Source organism: Sus scrofa, chromosome 1 (assembly GCF_000003025.6).
Source record: "Sus scrofa isolate TJ Tabasco breed Duroc chromosome 1, Sscrofa11.1, whole genome shotgun sequence".
NCBI lineage: Eukaryota > Metazoa > Chordata > Mammalia > Artiodactyla > Suidae > Sus > Sus scrofa.
Window position 1 is genome coordinate 119,555,973 of NC_010443.5, and position 27,109 is coordinate 119,583,081.

Consider the following 27,109-nt stretch of genomic DNA (forward strand, 5'->3'; position numbering starts at 1 on the left):
TTATAAGTTAATCATAAATTACTATAAGTTATTAGTTATTAATAACTTATAAGTTATTTAAAGTTATTATAGTTATTATAACTTATAAGTTATTTATAACTTCTTGAATAAAGAGAGAATCTGTGATTCCCTACTTATGTAAATGAATGAGTAAATATGTTAGGGAAGAGGGGATATTTCTCTTTATATGAGAAAGCCAACTAAAAACTGCAGAAGGAGTGATGGAGTTAGAACAGTCACCACTTAGGAGGGGTTGACAGAACAGTATAAGCCAAATGTAATAGAAAAAATAAAAACCTAAAAAAAAAATAGTCACGACTTGCCAACTATCATCATTATCGTTTCAGGCAAGAATCAGGAATGGATATTAAAAGTAGGCTATTCAAGATTGAGGAGTAACAAGATACATATGTACTCTCAAAGTACAGCCCCACAAAATACTTTTTCATGACACAAAGCAGAATGGTAACTGTGCAGTGGAGTGCGCTGGCAGGCACCACCTGAACCGAATGATCAGAGTCAACATTGCTAGTGATGGGACTAGCAGACAGCAGGAGCCTCCTGAAAGGACAGGTGTGTGGGGCAGGACCTCAGTACTAGTCTGGTGTTTCTGCCAAACGAGTGTTACCCAAAGATAATCTGAAGGAAGCAGCAGACAAGCCAGGATTGGGGAACAAAATAACTGGAGATGAAAGAAAATGACCACTGAACACAATGTGTCATCTTGGATTTTGTTTTGCTCTAAAGGTATTGTTGGGATGATGGAGGGTGTCTCAACAAGGTCTAGAGACCAGACACAGCATTGTTTCAGTGTCTGCTCTCTGACTTTGATCATTATACTGTGGTTATGGAAGACAGTTCCTTGTTTTTAGAAAACACACACTGAAATGTTTAGAGAGAAGGAAAGGAGGAGGGAAGGGAAGAAGGAAGGAAGGATTTCTGAGAAGGGGCATTATTGTCACAAGGCTTAAAGCACAGAGTCAGCCCCTCAGCCCAGGCTTGAAATGAGAGAGGGAAAGGCAGGGCCGGTGCCTTGCCTCTCTCCACCTTGATGCTCAGCCTGTACCAGGACACCACACCTTTCCTGGGGCTGTCCCCTTGTCTAGAATGTCCCCTTCCGTTTGCCTTAACTCCCAAACAAAGGCCCAGATGAGAGGTTGGTGGAAGAAAGAGCAGAGGTGGGGTTAGGAGCTGGGGCACAGCCTCTAACCTGAGAGAAGGTGGCGCTGCACAGGGGGATCCGCTACCTCAGTTTCCTCACCTGCTCAATGACAAGATGGATTAGTTTCTAGGGGCCTTTCTGCTGCTTGGGGTGAACTTGTTCCCTTCTGAGACTCATTGGTGGAACCTCTCTAAAAGCCCCTTGTAAGTTCTCTCAGCCCCAGGAAAGAGGTTGTGGTCCCAGCCCCCAAGAGAGTGACTTGGGAGAACCTTCCTGCTATAGATACCTTCTGCAGACCACGTGTTCAGACAGGAATGTGGCATTGATCTCTACTGACACTAAGTTTTCAGTAAATCCACAGGATGCTGTTGGGTGGGTCACGCATCTGTTTTTTTCCTGCAGCATGTAGCTGGGGCACCTGCCATGGCCCAAGCCTGTGCCAGGCACAGTGTGTGGGGGGCACAGTGAGCGCACTCAGGACCTGCTGTTGAGCATATGGTTGCTCATCCTGGCATCTGATGGGGCAGTTTCTGTAAAGTCACTTTTTCTTGTAACTGAAAAGAAGTAGGTAAAAAACCCAGAAGCCCCACTTTGCTCCCAGTTAGTTGTATAGACTTGTGTGAGCCCCAGGCTTGTTGCCCATTCAGTGGGAATGACCATCTCATCTACCACCCCGCTCATAGAGCCCTGGGCCTTTGGTGGGAGAATTCTGCATAGAGCTTTACAGATATCAGGCCGTCCTGCCCTTAGTCCCTCAGCATGCATGTATGGAAGTGCTCTGCAAAACATAGTGCCTTTTTCAGAGGGGTTCCCGTTGTGGCACAGTGGTTAACGAATACGACTAGGAACCATGAGGTTGCGGGTTCAATCCTTGGCCTTGCTCAGTGGGTTAAAGGATCCGGCATTGCCATGATCTGCGGTGTAGGTTGCAGACGCAGCTCAGATCCCGCGTTGCTGTGGCTGTGGTGTAGGCCGGCGGCTACAGCTCTGATTCAACCCCTAGCCTGGGAACCTCCATATGCTGCGGGAACAGCCCTAGAAAAGGCAAAAAGACAAACAACAACAACAACAACAAAAAAAAAAAAACCATAGTGCCTTTTTTTTATTGAAGTATAGTTGATATGCAATATCATATAAGTTTTACATTAGGGTCTTAAACACTGAGAGAGTGACAGTATGAACTTGGAAGAGAGAGTGCTGCAAGGACATAGGGTGGCACACAGGAGAATGAAGCAGCGATGTCTCACCTGGGCCAGCTTGTGGCTCAAGACCTGGTCCTTGGCATGGGATTGATGTGCTTGTCCTTCCAGTGCACCAGGTGGCAGAGCGTGTGGAGGCCCTGGGGCAGTTTGTCATGAAGACCAGGAGGACCCTCAAAGGCCACGGGAACAAGGTTCTGTGCATGGACTGGTGCAAGGATAAGAGGAGGATCGTGAGCTCCTCGCAGGTATGGCACACCTGTTGGGTGATGGGGGACACCTTTCTGGTCATAAAGCTGAGGGGAAGGAGCCATCATAAAAAAAAAAAAATTTGGACTTCCTGTTGTAGCTCAGAGGTAACAAACCCAACTAGTATCCACGAAGGCGTGGGAGCGATCCCTGGCCTTGCTCAGTGGGTTAAGGATCTGGCATTGCTGTGAGTTTTGGTTAGGTCTCAGATGCGGCTTGGATCCTGCTTTTCTGTTGCTTTGGCTGTGGTGTAGGCCAGTGGCTACAGCTCTGATTCGACCCCTAGCCTGGGAACTTCCATTTGTCATGGATGCAGCCCTAAAAGACAAAAACAAAAAACAAAAAAACAAAACCCAAAAAACAAAACAAAAAACCCTTCTCTGAACGTTATGACTCTGCCTAGTCTCCAAAGGACACGAGTTAGCCTCATCAAGAATTCTCTGGAATACTTGTAGTTCCCGTCGTGGCGCAATAGAAACCAATCCCACTAGGAACCATGAGGTTGCGGGTTCAATCCCTGGCCTTGCTCAGTGGGTTAAGGATCTGGCATTGCCGTGAGCTGTGGTGTAGGTTGCAGACGCGGCTCGGATCCCACGTTGCTGTGGCTGTGGTGTAGGCCGCTGCTACAGCTCCAATTAGACCCCTAGCCTGGGAACCTCCATATGCCGTGGGTGCGGCCCTAGAAAAGACAAAAAGACAATAAAATAAAATAGCAGGATTTTAGGAGTTCCCACTGTGGCACAATGCTTAGAGTCCAGCCTTGCTGCATCTGTGGTGTAGGTGGCAGCTGTGGCTCGGATTCAGTCTCTGGCTGGGGAACTTCCATATGCCATAGTGCAACCAAGAAATAAATCAATAGAAAGTAAAATAAATAGCAGGGGTTTTCCCCCCAAAATTGAGAGCATAAGTTGTTGAAATGCCATTGTGGCTTCTTTCATTGTAAGAGTTCAGCAGTTTTTATGCCTTAAAGAACAAATTTAAGATAGTTATTTTGTGAAGTATAATTTTTTCATCCATTTTATATGGTTGACATTGTTTAACATTCATGTATTAGTCGTCTACAGCTGCATAACAAATTACCTGCAAATTTAGCAACTTAAAACAACGAATATTTAATATCTTACATGGTTTCTGAGAGTCAGGCATTGGAGCAGCTCAGCTGGAGGTTCTGGCTTAGGGTTCTTTACAAGGTTGCAGTCAAGATGATGGTCAGGGATGCAGTCATCTGACAGCTTGGCTAAGGAGGAAATGCACTTCCGGCATGGCTCACTCACATGGCTCTTGGCTGGAGCCTTAGCTCGTCCCCTGTGGACCTTTACACCAGGCTGCTCAAAACATGGTGGCTGGCCTCCCCCAGAGCAAAAGAGGAAGAAAGAGGCAGAAGCTGTGCTCTCTGTGGTGACCTGGCCTCAAGTGACATGCCCTCCCTTCTGCTATTGCTCCACAGGTCACACAGACCAACCCTGACATAATGAGGAAGGGGTCTGGACAAGAACATGTATGTCAGGAGGCTGGTTACCACACTGCTTTGTGCTTTTTGTGTCCATTTTGATGTTACATGCATTGAACATAAAACCAAAAACTGAAGTCATATACTTTTATGATCACTTTAGCCCTAGACCCTGCCTCTGCCTTTAGTCCTGTTTTTTCAAAAGAAAATTCGTTTTTCATGTATAACTGTTTTAAGTATAAAAACTGTATATAGTCTAAATAATCCATAAATTCTAATGTCTGTGTCAGCACTGTTCGATAGGAAAGTCTTATTAGTCTCCTGTATTACCTACAAATCTGGTGGGTCACATTGTACTCGCTTTTTTTATATATATTCATAAAAAATTTATTAGTGACATGTTTTACTAGAAAAGGGAACAAAGAAAAGGCTTTTACGCCTACCACTCTGTCACCATCATTTTAGGGCATTTCTTTCTAGACTTTTTTTTTTTCAAATGCTCATTTTTACAAAGTGGTAATTGAGATGTACCTGCTACTGCCAGGCCTTTTTTTTTTTTTTTTTTTTTTTCTTTTTTGGCCACCCCTACAGCATATGGAGGTTCCCGGGCCAGGGTTCAAATCCGAGCCACAGCTGCAACCTACACCAGAGCTGCAGCAATGCCAAATCCTTAACCCTCTGTGCTATAGGGAGAACTCCCTGCCAAGCCTTTTAGACTCGTTTTATCGCTCAAAGACCACTATATGTTGGATTTTTCTGTCACTCATGTACTGCTCTTACTGGGGGTGGGGGTAGGGAGGGGGAAGGTTTGCTTCAGCACTGCTGACTCACTCCATCCACCTCTCCTGCAGAGAGAATCAGAGAGGTGGGTGGGGTGTGGAGGAAGGTGGAAAACAGCAGAAGGGTTCTGGAACAGATTTTAACTCAGAGCAACCTTTCTCCCTTAAAAGGCAGGAGAATAATCCACCTAACAGTGTGGGTTAGTGTTCGGGGTGGAGGCATAGTCTCTCCAGGTACATGGGTCCCTGGTGTATATGTCTGTGCTCATGGAAGGACCACATTTAGTTATGGGACTGACTTGAGCCTCCTGGGTACCTTTTTCTCTCCAGAGTTCACAGTGAGTGGGCAGCAGGGCCAGGCAGGCAGGCTGTGCAGTGGAGGAAGCCTCTGATGGGAACGCTGACCTGGGCGATGTGCTAAGTCTGTGCCCTTCACTGCCCCAGCTCTCTTCTCTGTTCTGTTATCTAATCCACCTCCACATTGTGTTTGCCTGTTTAGTCAGAGAAATTAGAAGAACCAATGCACTTAGGAGTCTTGAAAAGGCCTCAGACTGCCAGCTCTGACCTTGATCATGGCCTCTCAGCCCCACACTGTATGAATATGGACATCTTCCATCAGATTAGGGGCAGCAGCAGCTATGTCAGTTTAGATAAACAGACCTTGCTGTTGCCCCTACCTCATCTACCTCACTCACCAGATCTGGCTCCAAATGGCTTAAGTGATGAAAAAATCAAGCCTGCCACAGAGACTTTGGATTCTTCCTCTCTAAGGGTGTGTGTGGGGTCGGGGAGGGTGGTGGTGGGGTACTCCCATGCTAATGGAAATCAGCTTAGCCATCCTCTTCCACTGCCGGCCAGAGCCTAGGGCCCCAGACAATTCAAACACCACATTCTGGGCAGATGGCTACACTATAGGGACTGGGGCTCATGTGGGTTTCTCTCTGGTGGGTTGGTATTGCAAGTAGAAGACCTCAGAGCCCTTCCCCATGCTCCTTATGGCTGCTGTAGCCAAGGTTGCAGTGAAAGTGGCAGCATTGTCTCTGGCATCGCCAGCCCAGAGCTCACCCTCAACAGGGCATGTGCTCTTTGTTTCCTGAACAGCTGTCCATGGGGGTCCCACCAACAGAGGTGTGAGTCCCATGTCTGCAGCATCGATGTGGGAGGTGTGAAATGTCAGGGTGGGGGCTTCGATGTCCTTGAGCACCTACAGACTGATCTCAGGCCCACCCGACCCCCTCCACAGCTTCCACACAAAGAGGGGGGCCAGGAAGGGGATGAGGCTCTTACACGGCTCTGCAGGAAAGATGGACTCAAAAGGCGAATGGTAGAGAGGACTGGCTGGTGGGGATGGTGAGGAAGAAGAGAGCATTAGTTACCATCGGGCATCAGAAGATAACTTCAGTTTATCTTATAACTTGCTCTATAACTTACTGACCTCTGAGATATGGGTGTGATGCCCATTTACCACCCATTTGTGCTTGGTTTATAAATGGGATAAAAGAAGTGTCTGAGCATTGCTTTCTGTTGTTGTGTCCATACAAGGGATTCAAGGTTGAGAACTGAGCCTTGCATCAGACTGGGACTTGCTGTTCCCACTACTCCCGTCTCTTCAAGGACAGGTTGGATGGTCTTCACTGTCCAGATACCTGGTCTGGCTTTCCACCTGGCACTGCCCAGCTGGACATCGCTTCCGAACAGTGTTTAGCCATTACCTGTTAGGACTTGTTGACAATTCTTCAACTGTTTACTCTTTTTTTCCCCTTCTTTTAAAAATTGAAGTATAGTTAATGTAACAATATTATTTGTTACAGGCATACATTATAGTGATGCATATTTTTTAAAGGTTATCCTCCGTTTGTGGTTATTATAAAATATGGGCTGTATTCCCTGTGTTAGAAGATATATCCCTGTAGCCTGTCTTATACCCAACAGTTTGTTCTGCTTAATCCCCTCCCCCCATATTGCCCCTCCCCCTTCCCTCTCCCCAGTGTAACTCTTCATTTGTTGAACTGTTTACTCTTCTCCCTCCAGGATGGGAAGGTGATCGTGTGGGATTCCTTCACCACCAACAAGGTAAGGCCTTGTCCCTGGTGGCCTGAGGCACCTCAGAACCCAGCCCTGCTTTCCCCACCCCCCCAACCCCCTCTTATGGCCACCTTACCCTTTAGGAGCCTGTCTCAGGGTGAAAACCCCATGAAAGCCCGTGCATGTTCCGACGGCTCCGGAGCCCGCAGCAGCGTTTGTTCCTGTCTCAGGCTGAACCCCTCGCCCAGAGAACACGTAGGGCTAACCTAGAGGGCACTGACACAAAAATGGGAAAGGGTATGGCTTGACACTTGTCATACTCACACTTGCCTCTGCATTTATGACTTTTCTTCTGATGATAAGAGCTGCTAAATCCCCAGGTTTCTCTCTTTTCTCTGTCCTCCCCTCGACACCATAGTACATGGACTTGAGCAAACGGTAGGTGGGATCTGAGCCCCTTGCAGGTCTGGTGTGGACGTGCACAGCTCCAACTTAGACCTAAATTTAGACTCTTAAGTAAACATAGAAGCCAGGATCTGTGAAGGTGCACTTGCTGCCTGCATCGTATTGGCATTTACAATAACAGGTACTATGTGTTAAATGTGGACTCCAGTATTGGCTTAGAAAGTCTTCCTTTTCACTATGTATATAAAAGGAAACCTATATATGTCTTAAGTTGAACAGCATCCTTATTCCACATTGAGTGTGTTCAATGCCATAGCAGACACCTGATCGGGGGGCCCAGAGTAGCCTAGTAGAGCAGAGTCCCCAATGGTCAGACCTCTGGCAGTTAACAAAAGTGACAGTTTTCAGAGGGCTTTCCTAGAGTCACTGTGCCTTTCCCATCACTCCTTGGCATCTTCACCAAGGCCAGGGTAGGTGGGGAGGTGTCATTGCTTCTGTTTACGCCTTAGCCTGGCATAGAGCACACACTGCCTGATTTCTCGGGAGGGCCCTGACAGGGAACATAGTCATTACTTGTAATCAGAGGAGCCAGGATGACTTGTGCCAAGAGTGGCCACCTCAACCCATTCATGCCAGTAGGTTATTCATGGTGTCTGAAGGGCTGCTAAACAATGAGTGACAGCATAATTTTGACAGGTGGTATCAGGACCCATGTTTCCACATAAAAACCGCAGAGAATCATAACAGGAAAGATCAGCACCTGAATGTACTTTAGGAACCATCTCGTCCCACCCCCTCCCTTCCCTGATGGAGAAGGGGACTGAGGTAGGACAAACGGTCAGTCTGTGTGAGGCTGCACATCTCACTGGTGTTAGGACCAGGACCAGGGCCCAAGTCTCCCATGGAGATAAGGCCACACACACAGAACTGTTTTTGAATTGTGCTTTTGCTGTTTGCTTGTATGCATGCAGGAGATTACAGGTGACTCAGACCTTAGCCAGCAGCCACCTCTCTCTTAATGCTTCCATTTTAGGGAATCCTTTTTATCCCTAAGCACAATTCCAGTCACCCTCCCCTCCCTGCCCAAGAGTGATTTAGGACCCATGGGGGACAGAGGCTCTGTATACTCACTCACAAGGAAACAGAGTTACTATATATGTGTAAAAAGTCCTTCAAGAATATGTTTTGAGGAGTTCTCGTCACGGCACAGTGGTTAAGGAATCTGACTAGGAACCATGAGGTTGCAGGTTCGATCCCTGGCCTTGCTCAGTGGGTTAAGGATCTGGCATTGCCATGAGCTGTGGTGTAGGCTGGCGGCTACAGCTCCGATTAGACCCCTAGCCTGGGAACCCCCACATGCCTCAAGAGTGGCCCTAGAAAAGGCAAAAAAAAAAAAAAAAGGAGTTCCCGTCGTGGCGCAGTGGTTAACGAATCCGACTAGGAACCACGAGGTTGCGGGTTCGGTCCCTGCCCTTGCTCAGTGGGTTAACGATCCGGCGTTGCCGTGAGCTGTGGTGTAGGTTGCAGACGCGGCTCGGATCCCGCGTAGCTGTGGCTCTGGCGTAGGCCGGTGGCTACAGCTCCGATTTGACCCCTAGCCTGGGAACCTCCATATGCCACGGGAGCGGCCCAAAGAAATAGCAAAAAGACAAAAAAAAAAAAAAAAAAAGAATATGTTTTGAGGCGTTCTCCGGTGGTACGATGGGTTAAGGATCTGACCTTGTCACTGCAGCAGCTTGGGTTCGATCCCTGGCCCAGGAGCTTTCACATGCCATTGGCAAGGCCGAAAACAAAAAGATTATATTTTGTGAATGGAGGGAATCTGAGTAAATAAGGTAAAGTATATATGTATCTAGAATGAAATTTGGACAGACCTTTCCAAGAAAACAACCCCCAATATTCATTCAGAACAATGAGAGGAGTATAAGGTTAAGAAAGAAGTAAAACATTGAGGGTATGTCTTGCCAGTTAAGATTTTTAACTTTCAGAATATATGATAAAGTTTGGTTGATTGTAGGGGGGCTGAGTTTCCTCATCAAGCTGATCTTGACTCCATGCCACAGCCCTTTGACACTAGACCGTAATTTAGTGGACACTCCAGTGCTTTTCTTTGTAAAACATGACGTCGTACATTCAATGCATGGTGTGTGCTGTGTTGCAGGAACACGCGGTCACCATGCCCTGCACGTGGGTGATGGCATGTGCGTACGCTCCATCAGGATGTGCCATTGCATGTGGGTAAGTCGGGGTGATGGCAGTGGTTCACATGTCCTATTAGCCTTAAAATACTGTACTGTGGGCCAGAACAAGCTAACAGATAGGGATCTATGATTTTTGTTGTTTATGTAAGCAGTGTGTATTCCTCCCTAAACTTTATCAAAGGAAAAGCTACAAAAACGTCCCAAATCTTTTTCATTATAGTCTGACATTAGTGTAAATCTCGAACCTATCCCCTCCACTTTAAATGCTATTGGTGGGGACTGTAAATTCAAGCAAACACTTTGGAAAGCATGTTGGTAAATGTGTATCAAGAGCCCTAAAACATTTGCAACCTTTGATCTGGTGATTCCACATCTAAGAACTTATTTGAAAGCAGTGATCCAAAATATAGAAAAATCATATAAACAATAACATTTATTGTACCAGTATTTAAAGTAAAGGAATAAAGGGAAACAATATGTCCATTGAAGGAAATTGTTAAGGGAATTGTGGTACATGAACTGAGTGGAATATCATATGGCCATTAAAAAGGGAAATTCTTAATTACATAAGTGAAAAGAGCATCAAGATTACTAGGAAGATTATGCCTTCATCTCTGTTCTCCTGGAGCTCAGTTTAACAGAATTGGCAGTGTGAAATGCAGCCACCATAATTCCCTGTCCTCATGTTAAACAATTCTGGGACCATTCAAAATACTGCTCTGGTAGAACCTCAGCCATGTTTAGAGAAGAGGCATCAGTAGAAAGGCTGTGATGAACTATACCAAAAATGCAGCAGTGGTTCCTTCTGGATGATGGGATTGTGGGTGTTTTTCGCTTTGTCATAAGCTTGTCTATTTTCAGTTTTTAAAAGAAGCATATATTATTTTTATAATCATGAGAAATGAGTTTTATTTCAAATATGAAAACCTTGGGCCTCCAAGCAAAAGCCTTCTTTAGCTAGAGTCACACCAACCATCATCCCTGATGTCCACTCCCTTTGAATGGCTGCTTTGGGGGAAATTTCCCATTCTCTCCACTTGCTGAGATCCTGTGTCCCTTTGGAGACCCCACTTACATACATGTATTTCATATTTTCAAATTTTTAAAAAAACTTGAAAGTAGATTATCTTTGAATGGCAATATTTATATAAAGTTTATCTCCATCTACTTCCTAAAGGGATATGACCTGACCACAATAAAAGACCCGGATATAGATATACATACAGATGTGGGTGTGAATGCACACTCGCGTGACACATTTGTTTACATATGCCGAGTTAGAAGGTAGTGTAAAGGAGTTTGGCCACCTGTACCGGTACAAAGCACAGCCCGCACAAGATGTCCCTCCCTTCAGACACTGGCCACAGTTTGCGTGGCAAGCCTGCAGTCACCATCAGGCTCAGGAATTAACTAGAGCAGCACACAGAACTCAGGAGAGTGCTGTACTTAATGCTCACAGTTTTATTACAGTGAAAGGATATAAATTAGAGGCAGCCAAAGGAAGAGATTGCACGGGGCAGAGTCCAGGAGGGGTCTGGCGGGGTCTGAATGTGGAGAGCCCAGTCGTCCCCTCACTGTGAAGTCACAGATGGCATTACTTCCTCCTGGCCAAGCTCAGAGTATTGCCAATGGGGGAAACTCACCAGAGCCCTTGGGGTCCAGGGTTTTTCCTGGGGCTCAATCACATACCACCCATAGGGCTGACCTTCAGTCTCCAATACCTTTAGGTCAGGCTAATACTTTTAGTCTCCTTTCTCGGGCGGGGTCACAACTCAGAACGTGTCCCAAAGCTCCCATCACAGATTACAATGTTAAACTGTCTAGGGATCAAAGCCCCAGGCAAACAAAGACACTCCCAACAGATGAGACCTTCCAGGGGCTTAGAGGTCCCAATAGCCAAGGGCAAAGGCCAGGCCTCTCATTAAGTAAGTTCTTCACTACTCAGTAAGAATGATAAGTACTCTACATTTGAAAAACAAAAACCCTAGGGTAGTATGTTTCTCATTGGGCATTAATTCTAGCAAATACAAAGAGTTGGATGGGCTATAGAGGTTTCTGGGTATTTGATATTAAGATATCAGCTCTCTACTTCCAAACTAAAAAAGAACATATTGGTTAGAGCCTTCTGCTGTATTCAGTGAATATGATAACATCATGCACAGTGTCTTCCACATTAGTTTAGAAAATGATCCCGTAAGCAGTGTCTTATTTTAAACCTCACTAAATGAAATGCAGTGGAAGAATTTCCGTGAAGGCAGGGGACGGTCAGGGATGAGAGTAATTTTACCAAGCCCAGGTAGATAGCTTTCTGGTGACACCCTGGGGCAGAGAGAGCTCATAGTGGAGGGGTGGCTGGTGCCTTAATTTCCGTCATCTCTTCTTCCCAGGCCCTGCCATGTGGCCGATGGTCGAAACCTGCACTGGCTGCCTTGTGGGTTGATTTTAAAAACCGTACTAGAAGTTCAAGGTGTGAAAATTTCTGAAAGCCCTTTTTAAAATATGGGGAGTCCAGTAGATGAGGAGAGAGCACCAAACACTAAACTGAGAAAGACTGAACCCTGACCTTAGATAATAGCACCACCTGCCCTACTCAGACCTTTCCTAGAACTGCTAAGAGCATCTGTGATTAGTTTGAGTTTCTTATGATAGTCTATCGTAGTGTTTCCCAGCTGTGGCTTTGTGACATCTTTGTAACTACACAGACCCACACCCGTGCCACGTTCCCCAAATGTCTTTAAAGGTAACGACAGGGGTGTTTTTATTTTTATCTGCCTGACTGCTGAGTCCATATCTTAGCTGGTTCCAAACTTGAAAGAATAAAACTCCACCAGTATTTTTTCACATAATCTCCTTCTCAAAAAATGTATCAGTTGATTTTGTATACATATGTATTTTTTATTGGAAGACATATTCCCAAGAAGCCTTCCTTCAGGTTATGCATTTATTATGAGCAAGCCCCTGTGTGCAAGGCACTGGCCTGAGTACCCTAGGGGAATTCAAAGGTGAATATAACATAGTACCTGCCTCCAAAGCAAGACGTAAGAATAATAATGACCACTTACTGAGCCTTTTCATGTGTCAAGAGCCATTCTGAACTCTGTAATCTTCACAGCAGCCCCTTATGATAGGGGGGTGGGATCCACTCCATTTTATAGTTAAGGACATTGAGGCTCAGGAATGCTTAAAAACGTAACCAGGATCACAGGATGAGTTAGGTACTAAAACAAAGATTCAATTCCAAATGCATCACATCACAGTACTTTCCTGCTTCTTGTAGAAATGCAAACCCCAAGTGTGAGTGTCCAACTGACTGAGAATTCACTCTGAAGCTTCGCAGTAGGAGAGTATGTTTCATCTCGAGGGTTAAGGAAGCTGACAGTCTGAAACCTGCTAGTTCATTATCACAGCCAAGTGCAAACCATGCTCACCCACACGACCTATAAACAAGCTTGCCAAAGCTAATTATGGATAATAGATAACCACATCTGCACTTGCACCTCCAAGCAAAGGGATCCCCCAGCTCCCCCAGGCCCTCCCTAAATGTTGTTCCACACTAAATGGAAGCAGGGCTCCTTGTGGTCAGACTGCTTGTCAGTCTAGGACAGGAAAAGAATAAAGTGAGCCTATTTTCTTGTGCCAGAAAGTATGGAAACCTTCAAGTCAAATCAGCAGAGTCATATCAACTGGAAACAAGAGCTACTTGAAGAGGTCCCTACTGTCCAAATTTGGGACAATTTCAGCATCACATGGAGTAATGAGAGTAATTGATCATAACACAATTGAAGAGGAAAATAATAGGATCCATGGGTGTTTGGTGACACTGTGGGGGGCAGGGAGGAATTTGTCTTTACAGAAAAGTGTTAGCTAATAAACACAGAAGGAATTATTATATTAGAAGGTCACTACCTTATACCTATGAAGTAATATTTTATTCAAACAAGGATAGTCATGCTAAAGCCATTGTATGATGGTTATTGGGAACAAGATATTCACGTGACCTAAAAGTGTCACATCACAGGTTATTACAACAGGCATACCTTGGAAATACTGTGGGTTTGGTTCCAGACCATGCAATAAAGTGAGTATCAGGGTAACGTGATTCACACAAATTTTTTGGTTTCCCAGTGCACATAAAAGTTATGTTTACACTACACTATATTCTGTTAAGTATGTGATAGCATTATGTCTAAAAAACCAATATACATACCTTAATTTAAAAATACTTTATTGCTAAAAGACCATCATCAGAGTCTTTAGCAAGTCATAGTCATTTTGCTGGTGGAGGGTCTTGCCTCAGTGTTGGCTACTGACCAATCAGGGTGGTGGTTGCTAGAGGCTGGGGTGGCTGTGGATATTTCTTAACGTAAGACAACAATGAAGTTTGTCATATCGATTGATTGACTCTTCCTTTCACAATTTCTGTCACGTGCAGTACTATTTCTGAGCGTTTTAGCCACAGTAGAACTTCTTTCAAAATCAGCATCCATCCTCTCAAAATCTGTCACTGCTCTATCAGCTAAGTCTATATCATGTTCTAAATCCTTTGTTGTCATTTCAGCCACTTTCACAGCATCTTTAGCAAGAGTAGATTCCATCTTAGGAAACCACTTTCTTTGCTCATCCATAAGAAGCAACTCCTCATCTATTAGTTTTATCATGACATTGCAGCAGTTCGGTCACATCTTCAGACTCGACTTCAATTCTAGTTAGTTCTCTTGCCATTTTTGCCACATCGGCCATTCCTTCCTCCACTGAAGTCTTGAACCCCTTCAAAGCCATCAAAGTTGGCATCACCAGTCTTGGGACAAGAGGCATTACAAGCCTCCTAAAGTAAAGCAGTAAGAAAGAAGTACACAATATCACCTGTATATATCACATTTGTATCATTGCTAAAAATGTTATACTTGAATATAAACATTAAGAAACCATGTGACAAATCCAGAGTGTGTGACATTCTAAAAGACAGCCCATCTAAGATCTCTCATCAAGAACAACAAACGTAAGTGTCTCTTCTCCAAAAGAAGATATTTAAAAGATGTAAAAACTGCAGTGTGTGGATCTAATTGGGCCCTGGATCCTGGAGACAGTTGGGAAAGATTGAATATGGATGGTTTATTACATGGTGTTATGGAATATTTGTTAGTTTTCTCAGATGTGATCATGAGTTAGTGATAATAGAAGAATGTTATTTTTTGGAGATGCAGATTTGCAGATTGATGTATTTAAATGTAATAGGTCTGCAACTTGAATTCAAATGGTTCAGAATTTGCTCCCACAAATATGGCAGAATGTTAAGTTAGTGGACTTTTGTGAAGGGATCTGGGTATTCGTTTGAAAATCTTCAAAGTAAAAATTGGGAGAAAGATTCCAACATATGAAAATTCCAGAGGAAAACATTTTGAAAAGTTTGTGTGAATGAGAAAGTGTCCACGTAGTCTGTTGCCTGGTATTAACATTTGACACTTCTGTCTTCCCATGCTAGTGGTTTGGATAACAAGTGTTCTGTGTACCCACTGACGTTTGACAAAAATGAAAACATGGCCGCCAAAAAGAAGTCCGTTGCTATGCACACCAACTACCTGTCAGCCTGCAGCTTCACCAACTCTGACATGCAGGTAAATAAGGGGCCTGCGAGATGATGGGCCAGCCTGCCGGAGAGCAGGGTCAGTGGTAGAGAACTAAAGCGGGCCTGCAGGGAGATCTCTCTTTGTAGGAAGCTGTGGCGCTCTGGCCCTGGGCTCTAGGAGGAAGCTCCTGTGGTGTCTCATTGGTTGTATTATTATTAAAGTCAGAAATGGGGAAAGTCAGGGCGGTTGACTGTTTGTCGTGTTGAGATGAATTCCGTGCCATATTGAACATCCTCCTCTAATTGACTTGGTGGGGGTGCGAGTGGCTCAGGGACCTTACTGGGGTGGTGGGGATTCCTGTCCAGGTTTGAGAAGTGGTGCCAAGGTGCTTCTGTATGTAAAACTTCAATGGGTCCTGAGTTCCGGAGTTGTGCCCTTGACACACTTCATTGTACCTCTGTTATATTCCTGGTTTAACACATGCAAAATCTGTGCCTTATTTTGAATAAACCACAAAGTGAAGATAATACAGTTTCAACATATTGGCTATGTTTTCTTTCACAAGTCATAAAGCGTCCTGTAGTTTCTTGGTCACATCTCTCCAGCAAACCTTCATAGGTGCCACCACCCACATTGCCAGATACCAGGGGTGACTGAACAGTGGAGAGGCTGGGAGCTTGGAGCAGGAGTCGGGGGTTGCAAACTCTCTTTGAGAAGCTGCCTTGGAGGACAAGTGTGTTGCCAGTCATGTGATGGGAGCACTGTGGGAGGCAGGCAGCCTGAAAGATGGGCAGGGCCAGATCACAGGGTGCCCTGAATGGCCGGGCTGACCCTACAGATGGCAGAGAGCCATGGCAGGGGCTGGGCAGATTGGCTTGCTTGAAGGAGGAGAGCAAGTCAGATTAAAGCCTACACCGGCTTCAGCTGACTAACATCGGGAGGAGAGGCAAGGGTAGCGGCAGGGAGACCCGGTGATGGATAGTTGTTGCGTTGCTGATCCAGGGGCTGTTCAGATTTTGGAGGGCAGTGCTTACACCTGTTGGGTCCAGGGCTCTTGCAGGCCTGAGCATTAGGGAGCGCTATGGCCCTGGCTGCTGCAGGGACCACACCAGATGTCCTTGGGCCTGAGGAGCAGGCGAAGCAACAGAGGATGATTAGCCTGGTGTTCTAGCTGGCCCATCCTAAACAAGGTTTTGTTATTCTCTGTGTTTTGTTTTTCTCACTTGCATGTGTGGAGGGTAGTAAATTGCTTCCTTAGAAGATTTTCTGCGGATTGAATGTGTCCTTATTGGATTAACTTCTGAGGATTAGAAGAATCCTATTAAAATACTTAATGTAGTCCCTGCTGTATATCAATAAATATTAGCTCTTATTATTTTATTACTATTAATATTAATACAAAGTTTCATGGGTGATCCAGATGCATCGCCCGGTTTGGGTATCCCTGAACTCATGAACCTTAAGTTTCCTCCTACCTCTGCAATCTAAAAATGAAAAATGGGAGTTCCTGTCATGGCTCAGTGGAAACAAATCCAACTAGGAACCATGAGGTTGTGGATTCTATCCCTGGTCTTGCTCAGTGGGTTAAGGATCCGGCGTTGCCGTGAATTGTGTTGTAGGTTGCAGATGTGGCTCAGATGCCACATTGATGTGGCTCAGATGCCACGCTGATGTGGCTGTGTTGTAGGCCAGTGGCTACAGCTCTGGTTAGACTCCTAGCCTGGGAACCTCCATATGTTGCAGGTGCAGCTCTAAAAAGATAAAAAAGCCAAATGAGTAAATAAAAAAATAAAAATAAAAAATGGAAACCTGAAGAGGCTGGTTATAAGACCTACAGATGCTCTACATTCCAGAATAAGAGACAATGAGCTAGAGCATTTATTTAGTTTAGTTTAGTGCATTTATTGTAATAAATGTTTGGTTTTAAAATTTATTTTTATTGGGATTTCCCATTGCGGCTCAGCACTAACAAACCCATCTAGGATCCATGAGGACTCCAGTTCGATCCCTGGGCTTGCTCAGTGGGTTAAGGATCTGGCATGGCCATGAGCTGCAGTGTAGGTCACAGATGCAGCTTGGATTTGGTGTTGCTGTGGGTGTGGCGTAAGCCGGCAGCCACAGCTCCTATTCAGCCCCTAGCCTAGGAACTTCCATATGCTGTGGGTGCAGTCACCGCCCCCCCCCAAATGTATTTACATTGTAATGAAGATCACAAAATATTAAATTTTTTGTTGAAGTATAGTTGATTTACAATGTTGTGCCAATTTCTTATGTATAGCAAAGTGACCCAGTCACACATATATATATATACACTCTCTTATTTTATATTCTTTTCCATCATTGATTTGGTATAGTTCCCTGTGGTATATAGTAGGATCTTGTTGTTTATCCTATGCCAGATGTAATATCTTGCATCTACTAACCCCAAACTCCCAGTTCATCCCTCTCCCCTGACCCTCCCCCTTGGTATCCACAAGTCTGTTCCCTATGTCTATGAGTCTGTTTCTGTTTCATAGATAGGTTCATTTGTGCCTTATTTTAGATTCTACATATAAGTGATACCATATGGTTTTTGTCTTTTTCTGTCTTAGTATGATAATCTCTGGGTCCATCCATGTTGCTACAACTGGCATTATTTCATTCTTTTTTATGGCTGAATAATATTCCATTGTATATATGTACCACATCTTCCTAATCCATTCATCTGTCAATGGGCATTTAGGTTATTTCTATGTTTTGGCTATTATGAATAGTGTTGCTATAAGCATAGGGGTGCATGTATCTTTTTGAATTAGAGTTTTGTCCAGATATATTCCCAAAAGTGGGAATTTTTTGTTGGGTCATATGGTAGTTGTATTTTTAGTTTTCTAAGGAACCGCCATACTGTTTTCCATAGTAGTTGTGCCAGTTTATTCCCATGAACAGTGTAGGGGGGGGTCCCTTTTCTCTCCACCCTCTCTGGCATTTGTTATTTGTAGACTTGTTAATGATAGCCATTCTGACTGGTGTGAGGTGGTACCTCATTGTAGTTTTGATTTGCATTTCTCTAATAATTAGCGATGTTGGGCATTTTTTCATATGCCTTTAAAATATTTTTTTAAATATTAAGAATTTACATTTAACTTTTAAAAACTATTCATTTCTTTGATTGAAGAGTATGGTATGGAAAATTCCCGTTAAAGGACTAGAATGAGGGAATCATTTAAGGCAGTCATTTGTTTGGACCTGATGTCCCCAAAAAGATTGGAGATCACTTGCCCCTTTCTTTGCAAGTGTTAGGACAGCAGTGGGGTGCTGCCTCTGCTAGTGGGTGTGGGCCAACAGAGACTGGAGGGAATTGTAGCATCTTACGAAATACAAGTACCCAAATTAAGACAGAGTCCAAGTCTTGTGTGTTCCTAAGCTACTTCTCCCAGCCTGGGTCATCTCGTCAGATGTACACAGGCATCTTAAAAGAAATTGCTGGCTCAGCGGTAAGGAACCCGACTAGTATCCATGAGGACACAGGTTTAATCCCTGGCCTCCCTTAGTGGGCTGGGGATCCAGCGTTGCCATGAACTGTGGTGTAGGTTGCAGACATGGCTCCAGTCTGGCATTGCTGTGGCTGTGGCATAGGCTGGCAGCTACAGCTCCAATTCAGCCCCTAGCCTTGGACCTTCCATATATATAAGTGTAGCCCTAAAAAGACAAAAAAAAAAGAAGTCGAGGTAGGAAGGAGTCCTACCAAATTTGAGAGCTGCCTGCAAGTGGGGGCTTTGAGGAAGGCCTTGGGGGCCACACCCAAGAAGCCTGAGAGCTGCAGAATGTACCAGCTCTTTCTCCTCAGAGGGGCCTCTCCTGGCTGCACGGAGATCCTAGGCCTCCTAGACTGCTGGTAGGAACCTGCTCTAAGGTGGTGCAGCCAGCGTGTACAAGGCCAGGGTGGCAAGGTGTTCCCTCCCTGCAGAAAAAAAGAGATTGTTGTGTAAGTGCTAGGCCTACCATGTGAGAGAGAAGGGAAGAGAAGGGGAAGGAGGGAGAGGATGGACATGGAATTGGAGGTGCAGCGTGGTCCATGGGTGCACTGAATTTCAGCAGTCCTTTAAGACCCACTTCCTGTGTTCCTTCCTCAGCCATGTAATCTGCACCCACAGAGGGCTCTGTGGTGGGCACTTACTGCAAGAGCCACTTCTTGGTCTGTCTTATCACAGCATCCAGTCCCTGTGAGCAACAGGAAAATGGGGTGTAGGGATGCTCTGCTATCCAGGGTTTAACCCTATGACTCCCCCCATGGCTGCTCAGAATCAAGCTGGTACCAGAACTCTGTGACGCTGTCAGCTGGGTCTGTGAGGCCATGAGTCCTGGACGCCACTGCCTTTCTCCCAGATGAACCAGAGCCCAAGCCTCACACACACGGGCAGCGACAGAATCTAAAACCCTAGTTCTTAGTTCTGCCTTCCATGCCTTTCCCCAGGCACCCCAGCGTTCTTCTCCGTGCATGGGCCAGCCTTTGTGCTTGGAAGCTATACAGAGGCTGCTTGAGGGGCAGCTGCACCGACCTCAGATTTTCCTAAAATAGAACCTTCATTTTATCATTCTGCTCAGAAGCTTTCCATGGTTCCCACCCCCCAGCAGGATAAAGTCCTCACTCTATCCCCAGGCACACCTTTCATTCAGGGCAGAGGTAGGCTGTTCACCTGCAGCACCCTCCCCCGCCCTCGCTTCCCCTCCCCTGGCCAGCTCTCTCTCTTCTTCTTAGATAAGCTCAGATGTAGCCAGAGTAGGTTTGATGCCCCTCGCACAGGCCTGTCTGGATCTTTGTACTTTATCTGTCATAAGTGATCATTGTCTTGTTTGCCCAGACCATCAGCAACACCTGCCAACCAGCAATGCTATGTTTATTCTACCCACTGCAGCAAGGGAGAAGCCCAGCTTGATGGAATTATTGTAGTGTCTCAGAATGGAGAAATTAGAGAAGGGTCCTTAGAGGGTTCCGGGGTCTAGGGTGAGTAATTTTAAGGTGGGTCTTTCAAGGTGGGAACTGGTTATGACATAATAGCTTTGGAATGGTGAGCTCAGCGAGATAAGGATCTTAAAGCAAGTCTTGGTGAGTAAGCTCCTGACTTGAAATAAATAGACTGGTGGATATTTATGTGGCAAAGATGGGTTTTTTCAGGATCAGGGAAGAACTGCAGTTCAGGGTCTGCAGCCACAGCAGGGCATGTGCAAGTCCTCACATAGCAATAGGAGGAGAACTCTTTTATAGAGGGGAAAAGGAAGTGGGGGGGGCCTCAAGAGTCCCCGGCTTTTCATTGGCTGAGCCCTTGCAAGGAAAGAATAGGAGTCTTCTTTCTGTTGGGCTCTACTGTCATCACAGGATGTGAGAGCTCTCCCTTCTGGTCTCTAACTCTATTTAATTGAGGTGTCTGTTTCATTAATTTTTTACAAAGCTATTAGTCTTGATAAGTGAGTTGTTTAATGGGTTCACAGTCTGATTTTGCAGGAGCAGGTATTTCCTGGAGCAGGCAGCCAGGTTATTTTTCCTTGGTCTCAGTGTTGTCTAACACAGCACCAGGCCAGTGTACCTGGTCCTGGATCTGATGAATGTAGGGAGGAAGGTGGGTTTCAGTTTTTCCTGCCAATCCTGTTAACTGAGCTCCAAGATGGTCTTTCTGCAAACCCTGATGCCTAGCAGAGCACCTGGACTTAGTCAGCAGATGCTGCTGACCCTGCATGTGCGTGTCAGCACTGCTCGGTGGCCCAGGGAGCCTCTGTGGGATGCAGCACTAGGAGAATGTGTTTAGAAAAATGCTGCTCCAGGTGAGGCCCAGCGGGCAGGGCCGGCATCACCTGGAAGTCTGTAAAATACAGAATCTCAGACCGCAAAACAGACTCTAGATAAACAAGTAACGGGGGGAAGGGAGTGCAGCTTAATGTCTGGGAAGCACAACAGTGGGTTTGACTGCTTGTGGGAGCCACTCGAGGTTCTGTTTAGCAAACGTTCACAGAGCACTTCCTATGTGCCAGGCCGGTGTGTACCACAGGGAGGCCTCTGGATGCTGTACTTGGCAGAAGGACAGGCACATAAACACACAGCTCAGGGACAGCGAGGGGGACAACAAGGGACTATTTCTTTCTCACCATGGGAGAAGGAGTTCTGTGCTTGGGTCTAGATTTAGCAGGTGTGCATGGTGCATGTATGTGTGTGGAGCTTTGTCCCCTGTGGAGCTGTAAGCCTCTGGCTCACCTCCCCTGACAGCGCTAATGACAGCCACACCCTTCCTGCGGCAGATCCTGACGGCCAGCGGCGATGGCACATGCGCCCTGTGGGACGTGGAGAGCGGGCAGCTGCTGCAGAGCTTCCATGGCCACGGGGCCGACGTGCTTTGCTTGGACCTGGCCCCCTCAGAGACCGGGAACACCTTTGTGTCTGGGGTAAGGACCCAAGGAAGAGCTCTTGGTCCACTTGGGAGGCTTATGGGGGTGTTCCTGCAATTCCCTAGACGGGGCTGAGAAACTGGCAGCCTCTGCTGCACCCTCAGTTCCTGCCATGGTGGCTGTGCTTGGTGGGCATCACAGCACTGAGGTGTGAGGGGCTCTTGTTCTGCCACTGGCATGCAGTGGTCAACCAAAGGGTCGGGAATGTTCTCCCAGTGTGATTGCTGCCACATTTAAACCTATCGGTCTTCATAAATAGCAGAGAGTTTGTGTCTGTGAGCATGAGAAACAGCTCCAAGGGTGCCAGGCAGCTCAGGTGGCAGCTGAGGTGAGGCAGCCCTGGTGTGATCAGGGCTTTGGCACCAGTGGGACACTCTCCTGCCCCACCCCCTCCAGTCCCCACCCTCTCCCAGGGAACAGTGTATTCGAAGGCTCTGAGGCAGCAGATAGGCCACCCTGGCGGAACAGCACCAGACGAGGAGTTGGATCACCTGGGCCCACCTTTGCTACCTGACTCTGCATTTCATCCTCTGCACATGGGGCATAAGGCACTGTAACATTTATTCCCCCACCATCCCTAGGACATTATGAGCAGTAGAGGGAAGAGTTTGCAGTGTGTTATATAAGCAAGAGAGGAAAATGTTTCTGTGGACACCCAGGAATAAGAATGAGATGAGCTGGCTAACCCCACCCCTGGTCCTATCTCTCCTTGGTCAGGAGATGGTGAGAGAGGACAAAGGTACAAACGCCATTCAGTGACTTTTGCAGCTGGAAGACATAAAGGCCCTTTGCTCTGAGCTGCCCACCTCGTAGTCCTGGCTCTTAGGTGAGGGCTGTGAAGCCTCTAATTGGCAGGATACTTAATTTTCTTCTTGGATATTTAGCCCCATCTGTGTATGTTTTATTCCTGTGTCTTTGTATAACTGTATTTATCACTGCTCAGCTACGCTGTTTTTCCAAATTGTTGATATTGTTGTAGATTACATTGTCTCTTTCAGAATATTTAAAAATCTGATGTAGCGTCCTCTTTAAAGATTTAAAGAACACCTCTGATTCCTTTGTCCACGTTCTAGTAAAGATGCTTGGAGTGCTGACCCCCCACAGCAGGTCTTTCTGAGACCTCAATTATGGTACCTCTTCCAGTCTGTCCTCTGAGTTGAAACCAAAAACTTAGACATGAACATTAACCCATTACTTCTTCCGTTTGACCTTTGAAGGTCTAATTATGCTGCCCATGCTTGATCATGGGACTGCTCTGTAGGAATTTAGCAAAATGCTCTTAGAAGCAGTATAGTATGTGAAAGCCTTGTGTTTATGATTCTCTGGGTCATGTTAACAACCCGGAGAGGGTTCACTTTACAGGTGTCGAGGTGGAAACCCAGGGAGGTGACTTGCCTGAGCCATGCAGCTGACTGCTGGCAGTACCCTGACTGGGCTGCTGGGGTGCTCACCTGTGCTCAGGCTGCCCCATACACCTGAGGCAAAACTGGGAGCCCCCGCTGCAGCCACCACCCACCTGCCTTCCCCTCTGGGCTTATAGAAGCGGAGGGATAGGTCAGGGGCAGGAGAGAAAGGGAAGCATGAAGGGAAATGCCCAGGATAAAGGTGAGAAGGAGCCCTGGAGAGTTTGTACCCATTTAGAAAGGTGGGAGAGAAGAAAACATGCTGCAAAAGGCAGCTGGATGCCTTCCCTTGCTTCCCCCACCCCAGGACCTAGCTCTGGTCTTCTCAGGGCTTACCAGCTGGGGAAAGTGGCTCTGGGTAAGGTTAATCTCAGAAAAGCATGTTGTCAGCCATTTACTATTGGGGACTAAACAATCTCTGTGACATAACCAGGACCCAGGCCTATCTGTAGACAGTCCTTGCCATGGCCATAACTCTGGGTAACTTTGCTTTTGTAGGGATGTGACAAGAAAGCCATGGTGTGGGACATGCGCTCCGGCCAGTGCATACAGGCCTTTGAAACACACGAATCTGACATCAACAGTGTCCGGTCAGTGAGTAGAATGTTCATGTTGCTTCTCTCTTCTCCGGTATTCCCTACCCTGGGCTAGTGCTTAGCCTCCAAGCTCAGTTACTTGACTGAGAAAGGCCTTTCCAGCAAAAGTGACTGATTTGTGGTGGGATTGAATGGCACTCTAGATTTCTCGGAGAATTTTAATATAATTGCACTAGGAGCAATGGATATTATCCTGTCTTCATCAAGCCAATATTTCTCATTCATTCATTCAGCAGATATTTATTAAGCACGTACACACTAATGTTATTCCAGGAACTAGTAATGCAGTTCTGAACAAGGTAAACAAGGTCCCCACTCTCTTAGGAGACAGACAAGACAAAGCACAAATAAATGTGCAGCTTAAGATATTGATAAGTGCTATTTAAAAAGAAAATATGGAACTGTGATGAGATGGGTTGTTTCTTTGAGTGTTCAGGCCTCTCTGAGAAACTGATGTTAAAATTGACACCAGGATAATGAAGGAGCCAATCTCACAAAAAACTGGGGACAAGAACAGGGAGGTGAGATGTTCAGGGACCCGACAAAAGGCCAGGTGGCCATTGGAGAGTCCTGAGCTGGAGAGGTGGCCACCATGGTCGGTGTTTTGCCTGGCTTCTGTATGCAAAGTAGATTTTAGGGGAACAAGGGTGGAGGTATGGCAGCCAGTTAGAAGGTTGTTGTGTGAGTTCAGGAAAGAAATGATGGTGGTGGAAACTAAAGAAGACACAGTGAGGACAGAAATGTCCAAAATTAGGAAGGATTTGAGATTTTACAAGCCATCGAGTAAGGCTGCCAATCTCAGAAACGGCACAAAACTAGCTTCTGGGAGGTGCATTCTGCAAAGTTAAACTCTACTCAGGGAACAAACAACAGCCCCAATGTGTGGATGCTGGTCGAAGACATGAGACTCCCGGGTTAGAGATGAAGGACAGTGGATTACTCTTAGCAATGGCGGTAGCCAGGGAATCAGCATTTTTGTGCTGGTTACCTAAGCCCCAGTTCCACAGGATGACATGAAAAGGGCCAAATGACACCTGCGCATGAAAAGAGTTGCATTACAAGAGAAAAGCCCTGAGCTCAGGGAACTCGAATCTTTTATAAGGGACAGTAAGTACTGATCCATTTGCTAAGACAGGGAGGGTTGGAGGCAGTGCAGAGAGGAGTTCGTGGTTGCACATGGATTCTGGAGCTCTGTTTTGGACTAGTTAAGTTTGAGATGCCTATTATACACCCAAGGGGAGATGACAAGTAGGTAGCAGGATCTGTGACCTGGATCTCAAGAGAGAGGTTGGGCCTTGACAGGTAAAGTTGGAAGATAACACTGGCAGGAGAGTATTTAAAGTGTAATCACTTGAGAATCTTTTTTGTCTTTTTGCCTTTTCTAGAGCTGCTCCTACCACATATGGAGGTTCCCAGGCTAGGGGTCTAATAGGAGCTGTAGCTATCCGCCTACACCAGAGCCACAGCAACGCAGGATCCCAGCCACTTCTGCGACCTACACCACAGCTCATGGCAATGCCAGATCCTTAACTCACTGAGCAAGGCCAGGGATCGAACCCACAACCTCATAGTTCCTAGTCGGATTCGTTAACCACTGAGCCACGAAGGGAACTCCAAGAATCTTCATTTCTACATCAAGGAAAGCACTAGACTTTTTCCCCTTAAAAGCCAGAACATAGTAAGAATACTTACTTTAGTATTAAGTAATGTTGATGAGAATTTTCTACCTCTCTGAGCTCAAATGTAAGGAAGGAAAAAGGAAACTCACTTTTTGCAAATGCACAGTAATTACCTATAAAATCCAAGGAAATCAAAGAATTACTACAGATAGTAAATGAAGTTATTAAGATACAGGCTAGAATATAAAGCCACAAAAATAAATTAAACCCGTACATATTCATGAAATAACAGCTTACAATGCACATTCTCTCACCTATGCTGTTCCCTCAACCCAGAACCTTCTTTTCATGTCCGTCAGGTCTCACCTGAGGCTTCCTTCTCTCAAGACAGCCTGATTATTAGGGAGAGAGTGGCTGTAACAGTAATAGTCATCATTTATTGCCTGCTTTTTATTTGGCGCCATGCCATACTCTCTGTATATACTGTCTTATTCAGTCTTTCCAACAAGGCATGTGCATTGTCCTCCTCACTTTTCAGATGAGAAAACCCAGCCTGGGCAAAGTGACGTCACTGGCCAAAGGTATCGTGTGTAATTGAGTGGTCAGTGCAGAGAGCTGCCAGTTGCTCTGTGTCTCTGATTGCAGGGTCTGTGTTTATGACCCTGAACTCTAGCCAGGTCTTGCCAATGGCGTATGTGATCAAGGAAAACTAAAGAAACAGGGGACCTTCCCTGTGCTCAGTGTCTTATGAAATATACATATTATCTCATTTACTCCTCACCATAACTCTGCAAGGCCAATGTCACTGTCCTCTGTTTACAGAGAAGAAAACTAGAGGCCAGTGGGCACTCCAGTTGAGCCTCCCTTCCTGGCCTCTGTAACGGTGGTCCTTGGGCCCTGGAAGAGGAGCCTGTGATTCCGAGGGCCCAGCACAGGACATTGGAGCAGAGACAGCTCCAGTGGGCATCCAGGGATCAGGAATCCCCACTCTAAGTAAAAGCACTTTGTCCTCATGCTTTCTCTCTGCAGATACTATCCGAGTGGAGATGCCTTTGCTTCGGGATCAGATGATGCTACGGTATGTTTCTGAGTTACTGAGAGCTTTTCCTATTCAAAGGAGAGATGTTCAAACTTAGTTTTATTTTTCAAAAATACCTTTTCTCTGAATTACGGAAATGCTATGACTTCAGTAAAGAAAACTTGGAGGAGAAAACTAAATTACCTTAACCTTTCTACTCAAGAAAAGTTACATTTCGATGAATTCCTTTCTGTCTTTTTACTTTTTTGGCCATTCCTGCAGCATGTGGAAGTTCTTGGGTCGGGATCAAACTCACTCCACAGCAGCAACCTAAGCCGCTGCAGTGACAATGCCAGATCCTCAACCCACTGTGCCACAAGAGAACATGTGTTTTTACTTTTTAAACAAAATGCTTTATAATTTGCTGTTTTCATTTAGCAATAGATGGTGAACATTTTCTCATGTCAATAAATATTTTCCTGCATTACATGTTCTTAATGATTGAATAGTTTTCCTTGTTATGGACCTGCCATCATTCACTTAACCACTCTTCAATTTTTGGATATTTAGGGTTTTTTTCATTTTTCTTTCCTGTTAAAAACACTACTATAAGCAAATGTTTTGAGTATCTCTCTTACTATTTCCTTAGAATTAATTCTCAGACATGAACTTGCTGACTCAAAACTCAGTTTGGTTTTAAGGCTTTTAATACTAATTATCTAATTGTGTTGACCTACTTTTCAAAAGAAAAAAATACCTTCTGTGCCCTCAAAATATCAAATATCTTATTAAAAGATGAGTTTCTTCCTAATTTGCTACTAAGGAAGAAATTACAAAGGAATAAATTGAGAGCTTTGATAATAATGAAAATTTTAAATTTCTGTATGTCAGAATATATATAACAAAATATAAGGGCATCACATTTTGGGAAAATTCATCTCATATATATATATATATATATATATATATATATATGACAGACTGAGTTGGAACTCTTTAGATATGAATGGGGTTGCATA

General features: G+C 45.4%; 1 protein-coding gene across 1 annotated transcript in view; it reads left to right on the forward strand.

Annotated features, from left to right (window-relative positions):
* The window catches only part of GNB5 (G protein subunit beta 5), a 44,479-nt gene that overhangs the window by 10,591 nt on the left and 6,779 nt on the right, over positions 1 to 27,109 (forward strand). Inside the window, exons 2-8 of the mRNA XM_001924730.4 lie at positions 2,473 to 2,609; positions 6,871 to 6,912; positions 9,431 to 9,507; positions 14,953 to 15,085; positions 21,308 to 21,451; positions 23,356 to 23,447; positions 26,102 to 26,150. Coding sequence (XP_001924765.1) covers positions 2,473 to 2,609; positions 6,871 to 6,912; positions 9,431 to 9,507; positions 14,953 to 15,085; positions 21,308 to 21,451; positions 23,356 to 23,447; positions 26,102 to 26,150 — 674 coding nt within the window. The remainder of the gene's footprint in view (positions 1 to 2,472; positions 2,610 to 6,870; positions 6,913 to 9,430; positions 9,508 to 14,952; positions 15,086 to 21,307; positions 21,452 to 23,355; positions 23,448 to 26,101; positions 26,151 to 27,109) is intronic.